The sequence below is a fragment of the Thunnus maccoyii genome, chromosome 10, assembly GCF_910596095.1.
Source record: "Thunnus maccoyii chromosome 10, fThuMac1.1, whole genome shotgun sequence".
Classification (NCBI taxonomy): Eukaryota; Metazoa; Chordata; class Actinopteri; order Scombriformes; family Scombridae; genus Thunnus; species Thunnus maccoyii.
This window is the reverse complement of record NC_056542.1, coordinates 25675781-25697223: the sequence shown is the minus strand read 5'-3', so window position 1 is coordinate 25697223 and position 21443 is coordinate 25675781. Positions and strand designations below refer to the sequence as shown.

Sequence of the window (21443 nt, the reverse complement as noted above, 5' to 3'; positions counted from 1 at the left end):
AGGCACCCTTACAGGCTTATCATCCCCGTCATCTTCATCATTATAATAATCATCAGTGGTATGATGCGGCTCAGTCATCAGTTTTAAGTATGACACCAGTGACTTTTCTTTTTCTCTTAAAATTTTGCAAACATAACAGCAAGCCTGTTACAGAACACAAAATCTGCTCTAATAGTGAGACAAGGAAATTTTGAATCTGACTTCTGCAATAAGTGAAACCAAAAAAAGAAATCTTATTACACTGGGTTAGGATTTGATATCGGTGTGATATCTTTAATTTGCCGCAAAGCCAATGCTACAGAGTATTATAGTATTATACATGTTGGATTTGGTGCACCACCATGACAAATGAACACACAACCACAAATGTATGACTGTTAACAACTGCTTTGGGGTTTATTTTACAATTGAGAAAGAAATGAAACAAACTAATCAGTGCTAAAAAGTTTTTTTTTTTTACAATATTGTCGATAAAACATTGAAATGTATAGTCATTGTGCATCGCTTATTTATTTTCCACACCATTTCATGCATCAAATTGGATGCAAGTATAATTAAAATCATTTCTGTAAACCAAGCCAAAGAAGCTAAATTTGTATTTTCTTTAAAAAAGGACATTTTGTAGCTCTACAGCATATATCTATATACACCATCTGTTTTTATTTTTTATCATTTTTGTATATAAAATGACAATATAAAAGTTAGAGAATGCACACACCTTAAGATACAAAGAATGTTGAGCTGTTTCAAATGGTAAGATATGTCTTATGGAGTACTGACATTTCACTGGTAATCATTTACATGTAATGGACTGTTCTCTTTACAGTTGAATAAAGCGACACAATTTAGAAAGAGAAAGTTTTAACAAACCATACAACTGGAAAATTGCTATAAGGTGATACTTCACAACAAGGAAAAGTTTTTTGAGCAAACTTGCATACTGACGGCCATTCATTTTTACTGATTGACTCGTAACCAGAAGCAGCATTTCAGTTTTTCCAAATGTTCACGTCATCTTTTTTCTAATACACTGACAGATTTATGAGCAGGCCATTCATCATCAAAAACATTGCAGTGACAGGAACCCAAAAAGGATGGGGGGGAAATGATAATCCTTAATCTTTTAAAATCAATCGGATTTTGACAAATGCAGGATGTTTAAAAACATGTTCTCTTTACAAATTCAAAATTCAACTGTCTAAGGTGCTACTTCAGTCGTTCAGGATATTCTTTCATTCTTTTGGTGTATACATTTAATTTTCATCTTCTTCATATCAAGTATTATACAGTTTTCTCTTTCCCCAATTCTTTTCCACTCACCACTTTTACCATTGAAGCAGTAGTTGTATTTTTGCCATGAAAAGATTAAAATCTTGTGTTTAACCTTGATTCACTAAAATACATGCACAGATCAGACAAATAGCATATAAATATATTACAAAATAAGTGTAAAAAAGCTTGGCAAAACAAAAACAAATCAACATGAAAAGACATGGTCCAGTCAGGCAGTTATCACAACAAAAATAGTAAGACTGATTTTTTTTCTGGCGGCTCAGTTCGGCCCAGTGCAGTAACTGTGAACAATGTCATTTTAGTGCAATGAAATTCTAGTCAGTTCCACAGCTGTCAGTCTCTACCCTCAGTTTGAGACCCCACTTAAACCTTTTCCATCTTGTCTAGCTTCTCCAGTTTCTCCAAAGCTGTGACAAACACCAGGTGGTCCTCTGGAGACTTGCCGTGGGTCTTGCTGAGGTGCAGTTTGACTGCGTGTTTGCTGACGAATGTCCGATTGCAAAGTCTGCACTGGTACACAGAGCCTGTGTCGTCCTCTGGTGTGGTCAAGGCTGACAGGGGGCTGCCGAATGTCATTTTGTCTGTGATCACCTTTGAGGCAGCCTGCTGCTCCCGTAGGTGCTCAGCTGACAGTTTGGACAGGTCCTTCAAGCTGAAGCCCAGGTGAGACTCCAGGTGGCTGATGTAGGAGGAGGGAGTCCTGAACTGGGAGGCACAGTCACCACAGAGGAACACAGGCTGGCACGAGTCCATGTTCTTGAGAAACTTGGTGCCCCCAGTCCGTCTCAGCTGGTACTTGACATTAGCCAGCCAGTGGGATATGGTAGTCATGGAGAGGCCTGTGAACTTACAGATGTGGACCCTTTCCTGAGGGCCCAGGTCAGTCATGGCGTAGCGGCCCTCTGAGGTCTCCCTCAGGCTGGAGGCAAACTGTGCCTGGAGGATGAGGAGGTGCTGGGGATTCCAGTTGGACTGCCTCCCTTTCCTCTTCTGCACTGGGGAGAGATCCTCTAGGGCATCCTCAAATGCACTGCCGTCAGCATCCGACTTCTCTGAGATGGAGGAGGGAGTTGAAGATTTGGGCGTCAGTCTTCCAGTGAGGTTCTTTACCATATCAGAAATGTCCATCAGAGCATTCTCTCTCAGAGGAGAGGAGACTGTGTCAGGGAGGGAAATGAGGGGTTTGTTACCATTTACACTATTGTTGGTCAAGAGCACACTGCTGCTGTTATTATTGTTATTGTTGCTGTTAGTGGTGGACTTATTTTTACTCAGGTCTATGGGCTGGTCATTGTTTTCATACAACTGAAAGTGGTTGATGGGCTCAGCTACCTTGCCCTGAGGAGTTGGGTTGAAAGCTGGTTTATCCATCATGCTGTTGCTGATTTTGTAAAGCATGGATAGTGGGTCTGCAGCTGGGCTTACTGGTTTGGAGGCCTTACCCAGGTGTGTGTTCATGATTGACTGGAGTGCGCTTAGAGGGTTGATGAAAGGACTTTCAGGTGAGTGATCAGTGATGATTCCAAGACTGTTGCCATTAGTTACTGGGGACTGGCACGCCTCAGAGCCGTTCTTTGAATGGTTGTTGTGGACATCTACTAGGCTCTCCCTGGGCTCCTTCTTGCAGATGAGCTCTGAATCTACACTGCCTGGGCTGCTACTTCTCTTACCAGACAGTTTACCTACAGAAAGGTCATTTGGAGATGCTAATTGCTCTCTCTGCTCTCTCAGTGCAGGAGAGGGGGATTTTACTAATGATGGGGGCCGACATCGCTCTAGGCTCACCATCTTCTCCTCCTTTTCTTTCTTCACAGTGGCAGGTTTCCCTGTCACTTTCTCCACAAGCTCCTCCATGGCAGTCACATTGCTCCTGAGGGGAGTGGGGGAAGAAGGACTCCGAGGCGAGTGGATGACTGAGTTGGGGTCATTCACCAGGCCTCGAAGCCCGCTGTTAAACATTGGCTGCATCTGGACACTCTGGACGGTTGGGGGGAGAACAGTAGTGGAGCTCTTCATGGCACCCTGCAGCTGGTAGGCTGCATGAATGCTAGGGTAGCCTCCCCATGTGGGTGTGCCTGTCTGGGCCTTGCTGATGGCACTGGATACTGTGTTCTCAAGGGATTTAAGAATATCTAAACCTTCCTTGGGAGTTTCCTCCAGATCTTCTTCTCTAAGATATTTATATGATGTGGCATCAGTCTCAGATTTCTCACCTGAGTCATCTTTCTCCTCCTTGATTTTTTTTTCCATTGGCTCACCACTTTCAACCATCTTTTCATCCTCACATGATTCCCTCTTTTCCTCTGAGCTAGAGGAGAGGGCAGGGGACACTGGCTGGGACTTAACACTACTAGGAACAGGGAGCCTAGTAGTGGTCGGTGGCAGTGGGATAGACTGAATCTTCTCTTCCACCACAGGATCAAAGACTAGCTGCTTGCCCTTCTTGGATGCAGAATTTGTGACCTTCAAAAAGTGACCTGTAACCATCATGTGAGCAGTCAGCTGTTGCAGTGTATCATGAGAGCTCCCACACTCCATGCATTTGAGGATCTGGGCTTTACGAGCTTCAAACTGCCATGTGTAGCTGGCACCATTCTGGTAGCCATAGCGGTTGTTTGCCGTAACATAGGGGTTAGCTGCTGCTTTTGCATCTTTGCCAACATCCCCAAGAGATAGGCTGCCACCACCACTACCTGCATGGAGAGAGTCTGGGGAGCATGGGGAGACTATAGTATCTTGGATAGCTCGTTTTTTAGCTGAAGTGGGTACCAGTTTAGTGGCCAAGGCTGGCACTGGTTCTTTGAGAGGCACTTTCTGGTAATGCTTGGTCTTGATCATATGAACGCTGAGATCTTGCAGAGACTCAAATGAGTGGCCACAGTACATGCACTTCAGCACCTTCTGGGCATCCTCTTTCCCTTCCATCTCCATCAGGGAGCGCTTGCGTGGTTTGGACCAACGCTTTCCCTGATCCTCCTCTTTGTCCTTGTTGTCATCTCGATAGTGGCCCGTCTCATTCATGTGAACCGTCAAACCCACCAGTGTGTCATAGGCAGCGCTGCAGTCTTTGCAGCGAAACTTGCTTGCACCAGTGAAGACAGAGCCATACAGCTTATTGTTCTGCCGGTAGAGCTGCACTGTGCTGAAGAGGCTGGGCTCTGGTAAAAGGTGGTAGGGGGTCTGCTGAAGAGTTTTGGCAAGTGCTGCCTGATGCCAGTCATAGGCTACACCACTACCATTACTAGCCACACCACTGCTGCTCCCACTGCTGCTGGTTGCACTGTGGCTGCTAACAGAGCTAGCTGCTGTGCCATTAGTATTGCCACTTGCACTGCCTGTGTGGTTGACAGTGGTGCTGGAGCTCCTGCCATTGTGGTGACTGTTAGCCATGCTGACCCCACTGCTCTTGTTAACGGTTGTTGTTGTGGAGACAGAGGCAGTAGAGGCAGGCTCTGGAGTGGCGAGGGCACTGTTGACACTGCCAGCTGCTGCAGGCTTAGATTTCATGATGTCCATTGTGATGCTGGACCAAGAGGCATCTGAGATGAGGTTTGCATAGACGGCTTTCATCTGAGCCAGGCTATCCTGGAAAGAGAGGCCGTTATTAGGGCGGAAGGGCAAAGTGGTGCCTTCCCTCTCATGACCATCCCTGGAGGAGGTGCTCTTGAAGTCCGTAAGTCGGTCACTGGCATCACTGAGCGGAGACCCATATCCGGCGTCAGGGTTGGTGCCATTGCTGAGTGGAGAGTCTCTGTAACTAGGTGGCTGGCCTCCGTCTACATCTTCCTCTTCCTCGTTGCACAGGAACTCAGTGTCCTGACCGTCTAATGAGAGGCCGTCATCCTGCAGGTGCTCTTCCTCATCATGAGTGGCTGCCTTAAGCTCGTCCTCGGGCATGTACGCTGGAGCACAGACAGAAGACAAAAAAGGGGGGAAAAGAAGAGAGGGAAAAGAGGTCAGCTCAGTGAAATTAAAGATTTACAGCACACTAACAGGACCACTGTCAAAATAACACGGAATGAATACTCAATGATGGGAAATGTAGGCTTTTATTCTCAACCAATGTGAGTGTGTGTATGTGTCGGTATGCATGCATGCATGAGTTTGTGTGTATTTTACACACATGTGGCTCTGAAAGCCTGTGGTGAAAAAAGCCTCCAAGGGAAAAATAAATCACTGAGCTTCTGACAGTTGTCCTTTTCCTTCCCAACTCCCTATTCCTCCACACATGCCTCATGTTCCCCAGGAATTGACTGGCTGTTTGGCCTTGTTAGCCAGCTGCATGCTTGTATGTTCAACTCCCCTTTTCTCTTTCTTTCTCTCTCTTATTGCCTCTCACTCATCCAGTCCGTGAAGTTCAGCTCCTCACATGTTCAGGTTATGCAACTGATCGGAAGGGAGAGGAAAAAAAAACTCACTAATTTGGATATTGCAGCTTTTCCTAACTCACTCAATGAGCTGAAAGTCACTTCTATTTGAGCTAATAAGCATAGAAACTGGCAAAACAATGATACTTGGATTGAAACTGCCACAGTGATTGTTGAGGGAGGGAGTCTGGGGCAGACAGACTATGCATTTGCAAAATCTACTACTGTTCTATGATCCAAAATGGCATGGACAATGAATAACAAAAAGATGTGAACATGTGATCAAAGATCAAGTTGTGGAGAAAGGAAACAAGACTGAGGTGTAACAGGTTTACCAGTGAAATGTTTAAAGGTAAATGAGATAGAAGGCCAGATCATGTGTGTGTGTATGCAACTGCATACTAGGGAAGACACAGTAAGCATCAGTAAGTAGGAAAGACAGGAGGTGGTTAGGGGGAGAACAAGTGAATAAAAAGAAGACGTGGGGGAGGAAGAAAAAGTGAGCAGGAGGTGGTGGGTTTGGTAGGCGGGGAGGGGGGTGTAAAAGAAAAGGGAGAAAGAAAAGAGAGAGAGGGTGAGGGAGGCAGGGAGACAGGAAAGACGGCCCCCTAGCTTCTTCCTTTATCTCCTTCCTGCATGGTGAGATGTGTGTCCTAGATGCCAGTATCAGTCTCTCCTGATGAAACAGATGTGCTGTCAGCTTCAAACGGCACGCTAACCTGTCATATCATAATCTAAGTGGACATAATACCTGATATATATACACTGGCACCATTTACTGCTGCCTGAGAGGAGATGGGTGGAGGAGGTGGGGGAGGTGAGCAGCTGCACCATCCACTGTGACTGTGTGATGATGTGCATGCGTGTGCGTGTGAGTGCCTCGGTAAGTGCCTGTTTGCAAATGCGTGTTTGCCTGCATGCTCACCTTCCCATGCCTATGTGTGTACTTTGCACACTCTCCAGCTCATACATGTTTGCTCTTATACTGCAAATCTGAACCCACGACCATAATATTGCCTATAAGTCTGAGTTCGCTGTGTGCTACTGATACACCCTTCTCCAAATGAGCAACATACTCCCCCAATGTCTGACAGGATTTCAGTGAAATGAGAGCACTACAGGAGAACCTGGCTGCGCTTCAATCCCACTGACAGACTGAGACCGAGACAGTTTCTAAAACTCCTGAAAATCCCTAACACTGCAGATTAGCATTATGTGCTGTACTCTCTACAACACATCTGCAGAGTGTCTTCTGTTACAGTGCCTTCCCCTTCACTAACCCGCTTCCAGAACATGAGGCTATCAATACATATCAGCCATTTAATATACAAGGCACCCTGCAGAACGGCTATCCATTCTTCACAAGCCTGCACTAATAGTGCAAACATACAGTAGGAATTACCTATCTGAGTCACTCACATCAGCTGCAGCCAAAAAAATAGCTAAACCCCAATAGTTGGCAGTGCCTAATACATACACACTCACACACATACACACACACACACACACAGACAGCAGGAATGAGAAGCAGCAGATCAGAAATATCCCTGGGTGAGTGACAAAACACAGACTGCAGCAGGGAGGGGCTTCGAACGATGAGCAGGTCGCCAGGGAACCCTTTGACGATCCCTGTCAATCAATGCCTGTCCTGCCATGTTGTCATGGAAACAACAAAGAGGGAGATATCAAAAGCACACAGACAAAAGACTGGCAGAGACAGACATCTGTAAAAATCACAGGCAGCAAGTGGACGGTTTCGCAAACCATAAATGTACAACATTAGTGATGAAACATGGTTAATGTTAGTCTGAAATAAATATCTGCATTCGTTTTGAGATGCTTCTCTGTACTGACAGGATGCTCTGAAGCACGAGGAAGGAAAAATATTAAGTGCTACACATCAGCTGTATCTGTTCAATCACTGCTACTTGATGATGTGTGATACTGACTGGCGACCAGATTAAACCTCCTTCTCTTGTCCCGGACGCACATATGCAGAGCAACACCAGCAGAAAGGGGCGGGCTTGGGAAGGGGTAGGGCTGGCGCGCCGTCCCTGGCGGTTTGGTTTGCCGAGTGGGTGATGGCTGTGAGCAGGGCCATCTGCACGGGCGCCAAAGCGCCTGTCACTTTTGCTCGGGGACGTGCCGCCATCAAGGAGACAGGCGGCAGCGTGGCCAGGATAGCACCGCAGACCCACTGTCAAAAACAGCAGCGATCAAGCCCGCCACCAGCCACGCCAGATCACCAACAACACACACCAAGAAAGCAAGAATTTGCATTCTAGTGTATCACTGATCTCCGGATACCTACACATATGGTTAAAAGACTACTAATAAAAAGGGATATAAAATATGTTAAGTACCAAAAAGGGTTTGTACTGGCCCCTTTGAATGTTATGAAGAGCCCTTTTTAAAAATGCATAATGCACAAATGGAGTGACATACACACTTTGTGGTGCTGTAAAAGTAGGTGTTATCAAAGGTTTTCATGTCTCAGGCTACCAAATATACTTTGGGCTACAGACCTTTATTTGATTAGATGTAAGAGCTTGAAAAGAACTGAAGTGTTTTTTTTTTTTCATCTGCCTCATTTATTATTATTCTTATTTAAATGAGAGAGTTCCTGGAGGACTACCTCAACCAAAGTACCCATGAAGCACCCTCGATTCTGATTTGTACCTAATATATACAGATTAAACAATGCTATGTGTCACTTCAGCTTTTGCATATCCAATCTGTCATGATGAAACTCAGGTTTGTGCGTTTAACACTAGTTCTCACAGAACAGACCAGAGCACGAGTGTGTGTAGCCCTGTTGTGCAGAACAAACAGACAGTTTGATATGATGTTTTTCAGATGAAAAGAGGGTGGTGAACGCCCTGTATCCTGCCTCAACACAACACTGGGCCTCACAATGTGACAACATGTTCGACCTAAGTACAGATCATCTCTAAAACATTCTCACACGGCTTGACTTTGTGTATGACTTGATTTTTGTAAATGATACCAAATGAAATACAACCACCCAACACGTCAGCATTTTGGCATGGAGTAAAGCAGAAACACATCACTCCTTTTCAAAACTTTGCTATCTTTCTCCGCCCTACCCATTTTTTTGCCTTCTCCCTTTTCTTTGCTGAGAGTCTGCTGGTTGTTAAATCAATAAAACTCTCTGTCAGGCTCACGGAGCTTCACCATTTGGCCGCTGTCAAAGCCAAACAAACCAGATAAGAAAGGCAGAAAGGCGATGAAACGAGAGAGAGAGGGAAAAGAAGGGGATGAAACCAGTCAGCCTCCCTTCACCACTACCTCCACCACCTCCAGCCCCATTTCTCCAACACCCCTCCTTCTATTTATTTACACACATTTCTTTATTTATTTGATGTGAGTTTGGGAAGAGGGGGCAATCACAGCAGTCATTTGCGGCACTAATGTCCAATCACGGGCCCCTTCACTCATGTGATTTAGGCAGTGCAGGAGTGGGTTCGCAGCAGAGAATGGTGGGGGGGGGGGGGATAGGTGGTGGTGGGTGGGGGGGGGGCAGAGGCCGTTTAGGCCGGCCCCTAATAGGAAACTGGCAGTCTTATTCCTTCCCCAGATTCTGTTTGTCACCCTGCTCTCCATTACGTGCCTCTCAACCCTGATGGCTTTGGACAGGAGCTGATCAAAAAGCCATCGCTTGACCTACACGCCGTGGCAGAACGAGACATGCGCGCCCTGCACAGAGAGATGGGGAGAGAGGGAGATGAGATAGAAGAGGAGGAGGAGGGGTGTATGTCAGTGTATGTGCAGAGAGGAGAAAGAGTGCGGTGGTGAGGAGGGAGGATGGAGGAAGGGAGGAGGAGGGGGGTGATAGCTCTCGGACCGGGACAAGAGGGCTGTAAATAAAATGACATTATTATTTCCTCTGTCCCGTCATGTAGAAAAGCCAATTATGGTAATGCTGCTGCCGGCGTGTCAGAGGGAATGCTGGGATGTGCTTCCCGTGAAGCGGCTAACATGAGAGCAATGCCCTGATCAGGAACACAGGCCTCAGTTTGACAAGAGACTGTACAGATAGGGAGAAGAAGAGAGAGAGAGTGGGAGAAACAAGAGAGGGAAAGATATACGAAGCCAACAACAAAGCTGTATCTGGTCCTTGTTTTCTTAACTGACAAATATCGAGCCATATCTGCAGGAGAAAGAATTAAAATGATCCCATAACAGCTGGGTTCAGGGATCCAAGGTCTGCAGAGGGAGCAAGTTTATTTTCACTATTTACCTCATATTATACTTATCACATTTCATTTTCACTGCCACAGTCACGTATGTAAAAGATTTTAAGGGGTGGGAATTATTTTATAAAAAAACAACAGGCAACGAAATAAACACCCATAAGCAGGTCTGTCACACAGAATCTAATGCAGTGCAGCTCCATGATATGAAAATGATTGACCTGAGAGAAGCTTTCAACCTAAAAAGTTCAGGAGTTCATGAATTATACTCTGTCACACCTCAAAATTTGACGAGATGAATTATGCAAAGACGGTGGTGAAAGAGCCGGATATTGAGGGTGAAGGCGATCATTTACTTTAGAAGCTAATTCGTTCTCATCTCATCTCAGGCTTCTCCCGGTATCCCGTTCTTAACATTCCTCCCGCGCTTGATAGGGGGGCTCTCCTTTAAAATAATACCTCAGCTACCTTCCTCCTTTCACACCCCTCCATCACCCCCTCTTTCTTTTTTTTTTTTCTCCCACCCTCCTCCTCCTCTCTCCAGCCTTGCTCACACGCCCACATGGGCCCCTCCCAAGCGGAATAATGGGAGCATATGGCCTAGGCAGCACCTACAGGGCCTTAAATAACTGCTGCAGCATTCCAGCTCGCTGTACCAATTTATCTCTCACCCCCCTCTCCACCCCATTTCAAAACACTTCTACCCTGAGTTGAGCTCAGCAGACAGCGGCGGATGGGACATGTTGTTCTTCAGACACATAGCTACATAATGGACTGACGTAGAAAGTGGTGTGAATGTGAATAAGTGCTGTGCAAACAGGATTAGTGTTGAAATTCTGTATTATTGGCAGATATTCAGTGAGTCAACCACCAGCCTTCCCGGTGATCGTTTGCACTGGAGGCTCCATGCAAACACTTTTAAAATAAGCCATGATTTGTTACAGTAGGCCAATAGCACTATGTTAAGTCACAGCACAGATTATTTACAGATAACCATTTGTTAGTGTATTTTACCCTGCGTGCGTCGAACAGGGTATAAGAATGGCAATGTTGGATTGTCTGTCACCACTGATCAGAGATGTGAGAATATTTTCCTGGCACTTGGGTGGCCAGGTTCATTGTCTCTACCAGCTAATGCCGTTTTATCAGTGTTTTTCGGGAAGATATTGATCTGCTACCTGCTCACATTGCAAGTCACTTTGAATAAAAGCATCAGCTAAATACCGCAAAGTATGCACTGTAAATTGATGATGGGCATACATCTAACTAGATTATTGTTCTGTAGGGTGAGCAGGGGTCAGAGGTCAGACAGGTAGCTAGTGCTAAGCTGGTTCAGGTCATGCCCTCATGTAAATATGTCAATATGTCTCACAGACATCCTTCTATCTGACCTCCAGAGAATTATGTATGTATTGATGGGAGGCCTATGTGAGAGAATTTTGTGCATATGATTGTGTACAGGCAGGTGTAAGAACCAAGAGGCATGTGGGTGTGTGTGTGTGTGTGTGTGTGTGTGTGTGTGTGTAAGTGAGAGAGAGAGAGTGTGAAAGGTACTGCTGTTTTATTTATAGAATGAGCGCTATTTATACCCAACTCAAAGATCAGTTCAGAGAAGCAGCTTGTGGGCCACAGCCAAGATCACTCTCCATTACTGTGCATGCACAACAGAGAAACACACACACACACACACACACACATACACACTTGCACTCATATGCAAGCTTAGGCTGCAGCAAGCACCATCATCTCCGCTTTTTACACATGCATGCAGTAACAACACAGGGAGACATTTACAGTATATCCAGCCTTGTGTTGGGTGGGGGTGGGGTGGGGGTGGGGGGGGGGGCTGTGTGAGCCCACACTGACTGACTGAGTGTTCTTCATGGAGTACAGCAGGCTTTAACATGCTGAGGGATCAATACAGTGAACCAGCGCCAATCGATTGCAATTCATCTGGCTTTTTTTTTTTTCAAATTTTCATTCTCACCCACTCACACTGCGCTGCTGCTGCTGCTGCTGCTGTCCTGCGAGGCAATACATAAATAAATATACACACACATATGCATACATATGAACACATAAATACAATAACACACACACCTGAGTGGCTGAAACGATTGCACCCTCCATGCAAACGGGGGGTTCAATAAACCCGTATGGAATTTATTTATTTTTATTGAGCATATCAGTCCATCCTGGTCTTCTCTGCATAACAAGGCCTGTATAATTAAACCATAAATTTCAGTGCGCTCCTTTAATTACCACAGACAATGTCAGGAGGCAGCAGAGTAAACAAATGGCTTTGAAGTGAGCAAGAAAAAAAAAAACGCTTCGACACAGCAATGGAGAAGCTGTTCATTTTGGTGGGGATGTTGTTGCACTTGAAAAGGATGAAATGTTCAAAAGAGTGTACGTGTATGGGGAGTACAGTATGTATTTCTTTTCCCTCCCGCCTTTTCTAAGAATGCTTTTGAGGGATGCAGGTTTTCTGTAGAGTGAAGGGAGGAATAATCAGTGTAACTGTATCGCTGCAAGCGTGACTATGTGCAAATATGTATATTTGGATGAGCGTGGTGCGCCTGCAACAACTAATAAAGTATATTTGAAAGTGTGCGTGTGTGTGCTTGTGTTTAAGCATTTGTTTTTCCTGAGCACACAGACAGCACAGAAGGTGTGTTTCTGTTTGTATGTAATTTATTGGGAGCCAGGGGTTGTCCCTCTTGACCATGACTGGAGATGTCTGCAGAGCTGTGTGTGTTATACAGTATATATATGCTTGTGTGTGTGTGTGTGTGTGTGTGTGCGCGTGTGTGTACACTTTAGGTCAATGTCAACACACAGGTCTGCTTCCCAGCAGCTTAGCTAATTACACAAGAGCCCTGAAGGCCACTTAGAACAGGTTAGCTAATTAACAAACAGGCTGATTGCAGATTAATTGAGAGGTGTTCCTAATCTTCACCCCTAAACGCAATGACAAATGCTAACTGGCGCTAATTAGGCCGGTATGGAGAGCCGAGAGTGGAGGTTGTATTTACAGTTGCCATGACTCATATGGATGTGTGGCTTATATCCAGTTGCCTTCTACAGATCTGCCAACAGGTTAAGCAAATAAAACTTGTAAAACTAAAACGAAACAGTGAAAATAATAGGAAGCAAGTACAAGACAGCTGCGTCAGCAGCCTTTTTAGGTTGTTCACAGTCTGGGCAGTATAGGTGTGCATTTTTTAATTGTATTTTTAATTAGTTCGTGAATGACCTCTTTGGTAGTATTAATTTTTTTAATATCATTATCAATTTTGGTAAAAATCATTGTGAATTATTTTATTTATTGCTTGCAATTTTACATATTTATGCTATCATATTTGTTTATTTTTACCTTAGTTTACACTACTTTTTATGCTAATATAATATCTATTGTGATGGCTTGTATACTTTAATCATTATTATAATGCACAGAGCCGAAACTGAGAGGACCATATATCACATTGGCAGTGACATTTTTCAGCAATCTTCCTATCTAATCTCAAAGTCTCAGTTCACCTCTGACATATTTTCCACGATAATTTTTTTTTCAAAAGCTGAAAGCAGAGTGTTAAGACTATAATGTTTGCAGTTGACCTTTGAGTGTGAGTGTGTGTGTGTGTGTGTGTGTGTGTGTGTGTGTGTCTGTGTGTGTAGGATTTAGGTATATTCAAGTCTGCTTGAACATGAATGGCTTGCATAGATCATGAAACCTGAGACAGCTTCGACACAATGGGCTATGGTGGATTACAACAGAACCAGCGCCCATCTGTGGGACGTTCACCTACCAATAGAAAACAGACTCCGCCCTTCACCTCCCCCAACCCCCCCACCCCCCACCACCACACACACACACACTCAATCTCGCAATTTTCACAGCCACTAAAACTACTCCCCAAGGCTCGACTTCTTCCAACTCCCATCTGCCTAGATAAATTTATCATACAGCTCCCCTGTCTATCACATATACACACCTGTGCCTTTTAAGCTGCCTGCCCCTCCCAAACACACACAGACACACTCAAATTCCACCTGGCCTCTTTCAACCTATGACCCCACCCTCACCCAAGTCTCCCTCCTTCCTATAATCCCTCTCTCAATCCATCGACTCCTTTGCTTCCTTTTTTCTTCACCAACACCTGCGCTTTTAAATCCCCACATCAGGATGGACCACTTCACCTGAACACACACACACACTGCCTATGAATACAGACACAAGCACATAAACGCATGCACGTACCCGGACCCAAATCCCAGGAAACACACACAAGTGTTAAGTATGTACAAACACACACACACACATACACCATCCCTGACAAGACAACAGCCAGCAGCAGCTGCTTCCATCTCCTAGCAACGGCCAGCCTGATAGATGACCCCACGATGGATAATTACTGTAAATCACCACAGCTCACACACTAACAGAGAGAGAGAGGGGTGAGAGAGCTAGAGAAAGACTGGGAAAGAAAGAGAGAGCGGGAAAAAAGAGAGAGAGACTAGGGATCAGAAATAGAGGACCGGGACTGGTCATGTGTGCACTAATGCACCTTCATGAGCTCAAATTCATCTGCCTTTTGAAGCGCACACACATTCAGTGTCAACACACACAGTTATACACACACAACTGACACACTCCAGCAGACTAGCACACAAAATAAACCTGTATCTATATAAGAACACTCATAAAAATGCACATCTGCATACACACCGATATACGCGTTTCACTTTCTGTCATGTATACAACACACACACGCAAACACATGCACTCGCACATACACATTGGCAGCATTGTCGCTGTAATCTGAAACCGCAGGCCCCGCCTCCCTACAGAGACGCTTGTATGTCAGAGATTCACCTCTTTTACACGGAGGCGCCAATGAAAGGCCAGACTGTGCTGTAGGGTTGGTCTAACACACAAGAGGAAGGGAAAAAAAGAACACAACTTAGCTCTGAAACAACTATGATGACTGACTTTTTTTTTGGTTGGTGTAATATATTTAATAATAAAATGTAATAAAATCTGTAATTTCAATCGTTTCAAAAAGCTATTAGCTGCACCTGAAAGTTCCCATGATCTGACTTTTTTAACTACAAAATTGATTTCCCATGCCTTGTCCATAATCTTTTTACTCTCCATTGACGATGCTAAAGCACATTTACATAATTATAGACATGCAGTCTGCATTCTGTGTATTCTAAATTTAGCAAAAGGACAAACTACCTCCAGAAGTTTTAAATAATTGCACTCTGAGCAAAGTTTACTCCAAATCATCAACAGATTCTCGATATGCACACGCAGCTGCTCCATTTACTTTCTCTTCATTTTCTGCTCTCCTAGACATGCAATCTGTCCCTCTCTTTCCCTTCTTTCTTTCCTTGCTCCCCCCCTCCTCTCCCCCCTCCCTGTGCGAGTCCTGGCTGCTGCAGACATTTGATCTGGCTGCCTTGTGATAGATTGACAGGTAATGAGGAGGTTGAAGGGGCGTTGGAGACAGGAGCAGGTGTTCAGCACAGTCTTTTTGGCCAGCACTAAGCTGCCATGTCCTTCACTGCTGCACCGCACCGCACCACTCCGCTTCCTCCCTCTCTCACTCAGTTCTTTCCCTCCTTCTTTCCACCATCCCCCTTTTCTCTTCCTGAGAGAAGAGGACTATGCAATCCATCACACGGTGACACGGTCGGACATAGACTGTCTTTATATGGGGAAAAACGCATGGGCCGTGGAAATAAATAGAGAAACGAACATTGAGTCCCATGCTGGCAGAGGCAAACTAGGCCTCAGACTGATCAGTCAAACTGTGTCGAGGAGAGGATGAGACTGATTTGGAGCATCCTGTGTAGAGGAGACCGATATGGGTTTTTAAGGTGCAGATACTAGTGCCGATTTGACTTTTATCATATTAAAAAGATTGCTGGTTAAGAGTTTCCCCTCAAAATATATTCTTGCCTGTTAAAAAAAGCCTCTGAAACATCATCATGTGATTCTGAAAGTCTCCTAAAAGCCAAACTAATGACATCCTTTTAGATTTAACAGCTCCTCAAGGTAGGGAATGCAGGTTTCATTGCAGGATTTACACACTTAAGTTGGTGAGTAAATCCTCCCACACCACGCTGAGGTGCATTCTCCGGTCAGCCGCCTGAAATAAAAACATTACTAACACACTCATATTCAAAATCCTACATCATATCAGAAAAGAATCCAGTATCAGCAAACATATATATACACATCGGTCAAACCCTACACCTATACACTGAGTCAGACTACACTTTGACCTGTTTCAATCCTGCTGACATAGCGAAGCACTGCTGTGTATCATACCTCACAAACTAAGGAGGAGAGAGCAAAGAGGAGGATGATGAGTGGGAAGACAGAGCAGAAATCTAAGGATGAGGAGAAGTAAGGACGAGCTGAATCAAAAGATGAGCTGCCAGTGAATATGAGTGTTTTCAAATGTGCAGTAAAGATCATTTGCTTTGGTTCTGAGTGACGGTGAACTGACGCTTTGCTGTGATTAGGCTTTGCTTTTGTTGCATTTCATGAGTAAAATGTCAAGCAAAGCAAAATTCATCGACAAAAGCCACAAGGTCAGGAATTTGGTGCAGGAAATGTCTTTGTTCTGAGGTTGAACTTGTCATTAACCTGTAATTCATGAAATGGTAAACCCAAAACGACCCAGACTTTGCTGCAGTTGGGTCGGATCACACTTGGAAAAATTTCTCTCTGTCCAGTTTCTCTGTGACATACTACATGTCCGAGGTCTTAGGTGGAAACCAACTGCTGTAGCCTGAAAATATCTTAAATGCAGTGAAGGTGGAGCTTGTTCTGTCGTCATAGGAGCCAGCGGACAGAGACAGTGGGGGAAAAACAAGGCTTGAACCTATAAATCCACCTCTCCAGTTTACTACCCAACATTAAAGGACATGTCACCCTCCTAAATCAGCAGGCCAAGAGGAGACAGCAGGGCTAAAACAGGGAGCATTTGCATGTTCCCTCAAACATTCCTGAGAGGTGAACAAACCGCTCGACCACCTTCCTCCAGTTATATCAACATCATAGTTCAAACACTTCAATTTGAGATTACACACTACATGATGGATGCCATGGGCTTGCTGTCATGAAGCAAAGTGAGGGTTTGGATGCAAAGAGAAACTCACGATTGCTGTTATCTGGGCTTTGTTTATTATCAGCATTCCTGCGAATGGATTTAAACATTAAAATCCAGCACCTGGTCAGATGTCTGACCAGCTTTCTTACTTATTCATAGCTACAAAAACAGCTTCACCTGGACAGTCTTACAGACAGTTTAATTATTTAAAATAACGCTAGATAAGAGTGTGTAGAATTAAAGAGGAAGCCACCAAGCTTAAAATTAGCCTTTCCCAATTGTCACACTACTCAAAGAGAACCTGTTTTCTGAAAAAAAAAAAAAAAAAAAACGTCATTGACGCACAATCACATTCAAACACACTCGCCTGTCAGTTTATAACTCTCCTACTCTCTCTCTCTCGCACACGCAGACACTGACACACTTGCACACACAGACCAAACGACGTCCAACACACAAATAGACACCCACACATACACACTTTTTAAGCCCTCGCCTGGCATCAGCTGTCACACAACCTGTCTCGGAGAACTAAGCAGAGACAGACGCTGTCAACTTAGAGTGCCTCAAATGCCCACATCCAGCCAGGCAGAGGAGAAATCAAGCCTGTCTCCCAGTATAATTTGCGCTAATCCTTCATGGGAGATAGTAAAGTCTATGGCATATCTGCCTAATAGCATCAGTCACCGGCAGGTTCTAATCTCATATTTAGACCCATTTCCATCACGGACTGACGACAAAAGCACCAGCACAAAGTGTGATTACCTTCTTATTTTTTACATTTCTGCATGACTTGACTCCTGATAATGGTGGGGGGGGGGGGGGGGGGGGGGGGGGGGATTTTAAAAACACGAGAAGCAAAAACTTAGGAGGTTCTTTTCTCAGTGGAAGAAGAAGAAAGTAATTTCAGGCAACTACAGAAGACAGGTGGACGGGAAAAAAAGGAGCAAAGTAAGTGGCGAACTGTATCAGGAGAGAAAAAGTGGAGGTAAAGAGAGTGAAAACCTTTCAGTCAAGAGCCTGCACACACTCACACACACTCACTTACATTTACATTTACACACCCTCATGCACGCACACCCTTACACACTCACACACACACACACACACACTCCTTTTCAAAGCGTTTACAACCTGTGGTGTTTGTCCTGCTCTGCTGGCTGCTTTACCACGTGCATTTGAATGCCGACTGGAGTGCATCCCTCTCTTTCAGACAGCACCATAAAAGACGACACACACAATGAGGGCTCTTTTCAGCCGAGTAGGGCAGGGGATGGGGGAGGTGAGGGGGGGGTGTAGGGAAGCACCTCCAAAAACCGTCACAGCACTTCAGCTCACGGGGTACAATGAGGTGCTAAGCCTTACTGAATAATAAGAGATTATTCATAAAGATGACAAACAGAACAGAAACAAACTATACAAAGTGTTGGGATGAAAAGTCCTTTAGTTGCAGCTTTCCATCTACAGAGTGTGTGTTGTCTGTGTGTGAGTGTGTGTGTCTCTCCGAGGGTGACCTGGCAAAAGGAAGGAGACAAAAAGAAGGGGAGGTAGCGCAAGGATCCTAATGAAGCCGTAAATCAGAGTCCGATGAGAACAGACTCTGAAGGAGGATCACATCACTGGAGATCAATGCAGACAGCCACACACACACACACACACACACACACAAACACACACACACACTGAGGAGAATAAAGACGAGAAACAGGCAGACACAAATACATGACAGAATTCCCAAGTGAGACTGTCTTATGTAGGTGCACGCAAGTACATGAGCATAAGCACACACATTCATTTACACACACACACACACACACACCGTGACACACACTCTCATCTACAATCTATTAAACTTCACGCTGTCCCCCTAGAACCCACCCATGGGCTCGGGAGTCCCACCTCCTTGTTCAATCCCGCTCGTCTGAATAATATCGGCCGTGATGAATGGCGCCATAACTCTGATATCCACAATCAATCTCTGCTTTAAAGACACATCCATCTTCTGTAATGCTGATGGTGGGAGGGGGCGGGGGGGAGGGCGGAGGGGAGAGGGGAGGAGGAGGTGGTGGTGGGTTGCTTGTCCGACCCCCTAGTAAGAGGGTGGGATATGGTGGTGGAGGGGGGGGCTCAAGGGTGCTGATGGGAGGCAGGCAGGTTGAGAGAAGGGGAAGGGAGCCACTGAGTGATGTCTGTCAGCTCGCATCTGGCTGCAAAAATAAATGAGGCTTATGAAGACAAATGAAAAGGGTCTGTCGTCCCAGTCCCCCATCTCCCCGACACACACTCGCACACACAGACAGCCAAAATGCACAGACAGGGTAGAGCAAGGAGGTAAAAAGACAAAGAAGAGAGATGAATAGACTAAATAGGAGAGGTAAGAGGAGATAAAGGGCATTCATTAATGTAATCATGTTACAAGGATTGAGCAGAGATACTCTCTATGCATCTATAAAAGATGCATCTCATTCTTGCTCTCCATGTAAACACCGATGTTGTTGAATACACACACAGCATCGAGATGAGCTGAGTCGTCCGTAGTTGCCAAAATATATTTCCCAACCATTTCCAAGGCTGTAGCTCCATCATTTATGTTTATACTGAACTTACTTGCACATTGTGAGCAATTAAAAGCTTTTATTGCTAAAACAAGATTCTCAACAAGAAAAAAAAAGGGAAAACAAAGATATCAAAATGGCCACTGTGTGACTGAAACTCTCAGCACTGAGCTCATACCTTTGGCTGTGTGTACAGAGGAGGGGGGTGGGGAAGGATTTAGTGGGCTGGGGGTTTGAAGAGTGAACTATCCATGACCTGTTGGAAGGGTCACCCCTCAGTGACACCGCCACTGAATATTCCTCTTAATGATGTACCACGTCTTTTAACCCCCGCAGACAAAGCAAGGAAACATTATACTGTCAGGAGGGCTCCCCCACGTCTTCTTCTCTTTTTTTTTTTTTCTCTCTTTTCCCCCCCTCACTCACACTCTCTCTGTCTGCTCACCAGCTCGTGCTGCCCCGAGTTGGATTTTTAATTATTGAACAGAGAATTTCACCCAGAGTTTTTCAGCTGCTCTTCAGGGCTGTCTGATCTGCCAGGACCTCGCTGGATTCTGCACCGACTGTCTGGTATTAGAAAGCAAAAGTATAAGCGGGGGGCATGGTTTCTTAAAGAAGAAGCATGCACGAAATATGTATAAAAATTGTATCTATGCCATGCCTTTACATGACTTTGCATAACAATCTGAGAAAAATGTCCATCACCATAAATTTCTATCAGTCCAGGGGTCAAATAACTTTACTTATGGAAATTTCAAATAAATTGTTGACTTAACTTGATTGTGCTCATAAATCATTTGACTATTTTGGTGCCACGAGAAGGGTACAAACATGGCAACAATGCCTGCTTTTCTACACCACTAAACACAAGTAAAGAGGCAGATTACAGTGTTAAAACTCTGGCCTCTCTTAACGTCTAATCTGGTCCGGGTGGAGGGAGGGGAGGGCACCCAGGTGAGATAGTTTATTGATTCTGGAAGTGGCTGGGATGGAGTTAACCCTAGCAGGGTCTGATGATGGGGGTGCATGAGGGGTTTGGATGAAAGGTGAGCCGATGATGGATGAGAGGAAGCTAGAAATGGAGTGCATGCGGTGAGGTAAGACATTAACACAAAAAGTTGTAGATAGGCATGCCATGACTGGACTGACACAGCTTGCTATTGTAACTGACACATTGGTTACAACAGGCGTTCCTGTGTACAAGCTGTTCTGCAACGTAATGCGTTCTTAAACGGGCCCCGAGCGATCAGTGCCGTGACCCCACAGACCTCCGACTGGGGCCCGACCGGCCGGGAAAGCTGTAATCTCTCTGTCAAACAACTCTTCAGTAGCAGGTATGGAGAGTATGTGTGTGCGCATATAAATGTTTCCAGGCCGCCAGGAGATAAAATGAATGAAAATGACAGGAAAGTAAGTAAAGAATGATATGGGGAGAGTACTAACAGCTATGTTCTTAGAGGGCCAGAATAAGAACAATCAGAAAGAAAAACTGTCTTTAACCAAATCAGCAACAGCAAGACAAACAACCTCTTGACCTGGAGGAGCATGACACACACACAGACACACAAAAATGTACATTCAGTAACCCGTGTGGCAAGGTAAAGTTGTTGCATTGGATGTCTTTCAGCACCAACACTTCAGGACTGAAGTATTATCAATCAATGGGTGATAAACTTATGAATGAATGTATAAAAAAATTCTAGGTCACTCAACTACCAGCTTGGAGGGTAAATTGGTTTTGAATGTTCTCTCAATGTGATTAATTCATTCCAGTATTCTTCTAAGTTGTACTGACTTTGACTTCAAGGTATAGCAAGTACCTGCGCTCAGTGGGGCGACCCTGCATACACAAACACACACATGCACACGTACATGTACACAGAGCAG

General features: G+C 44.9%; 1 protein-coding gene across 1 annotated transcript in view; it reads right to left on the bottom strand.

Annotated features, from left to right (window-relative positions):
- Positions 1-371: 371 nt before the first annotated feature.
- The window catches only part of LOC121905763 (teashirt homolog 1-like), a 34861-nt gene continuing 13789 nt past the window's right edge, over positions 372-21443 (bottom strand). Inside the window, exon 3 of the mRNA XM_042424268.1 lies at positions 372-5195. Coding sequence (XP_042280202.1) covers positions 1657-5195 — 3539 coding nt within the window. The 3' untranslated portion in view covers positions 372-1656. The remainder of the gene's footprint in view (positions 5196-21443) is intronic.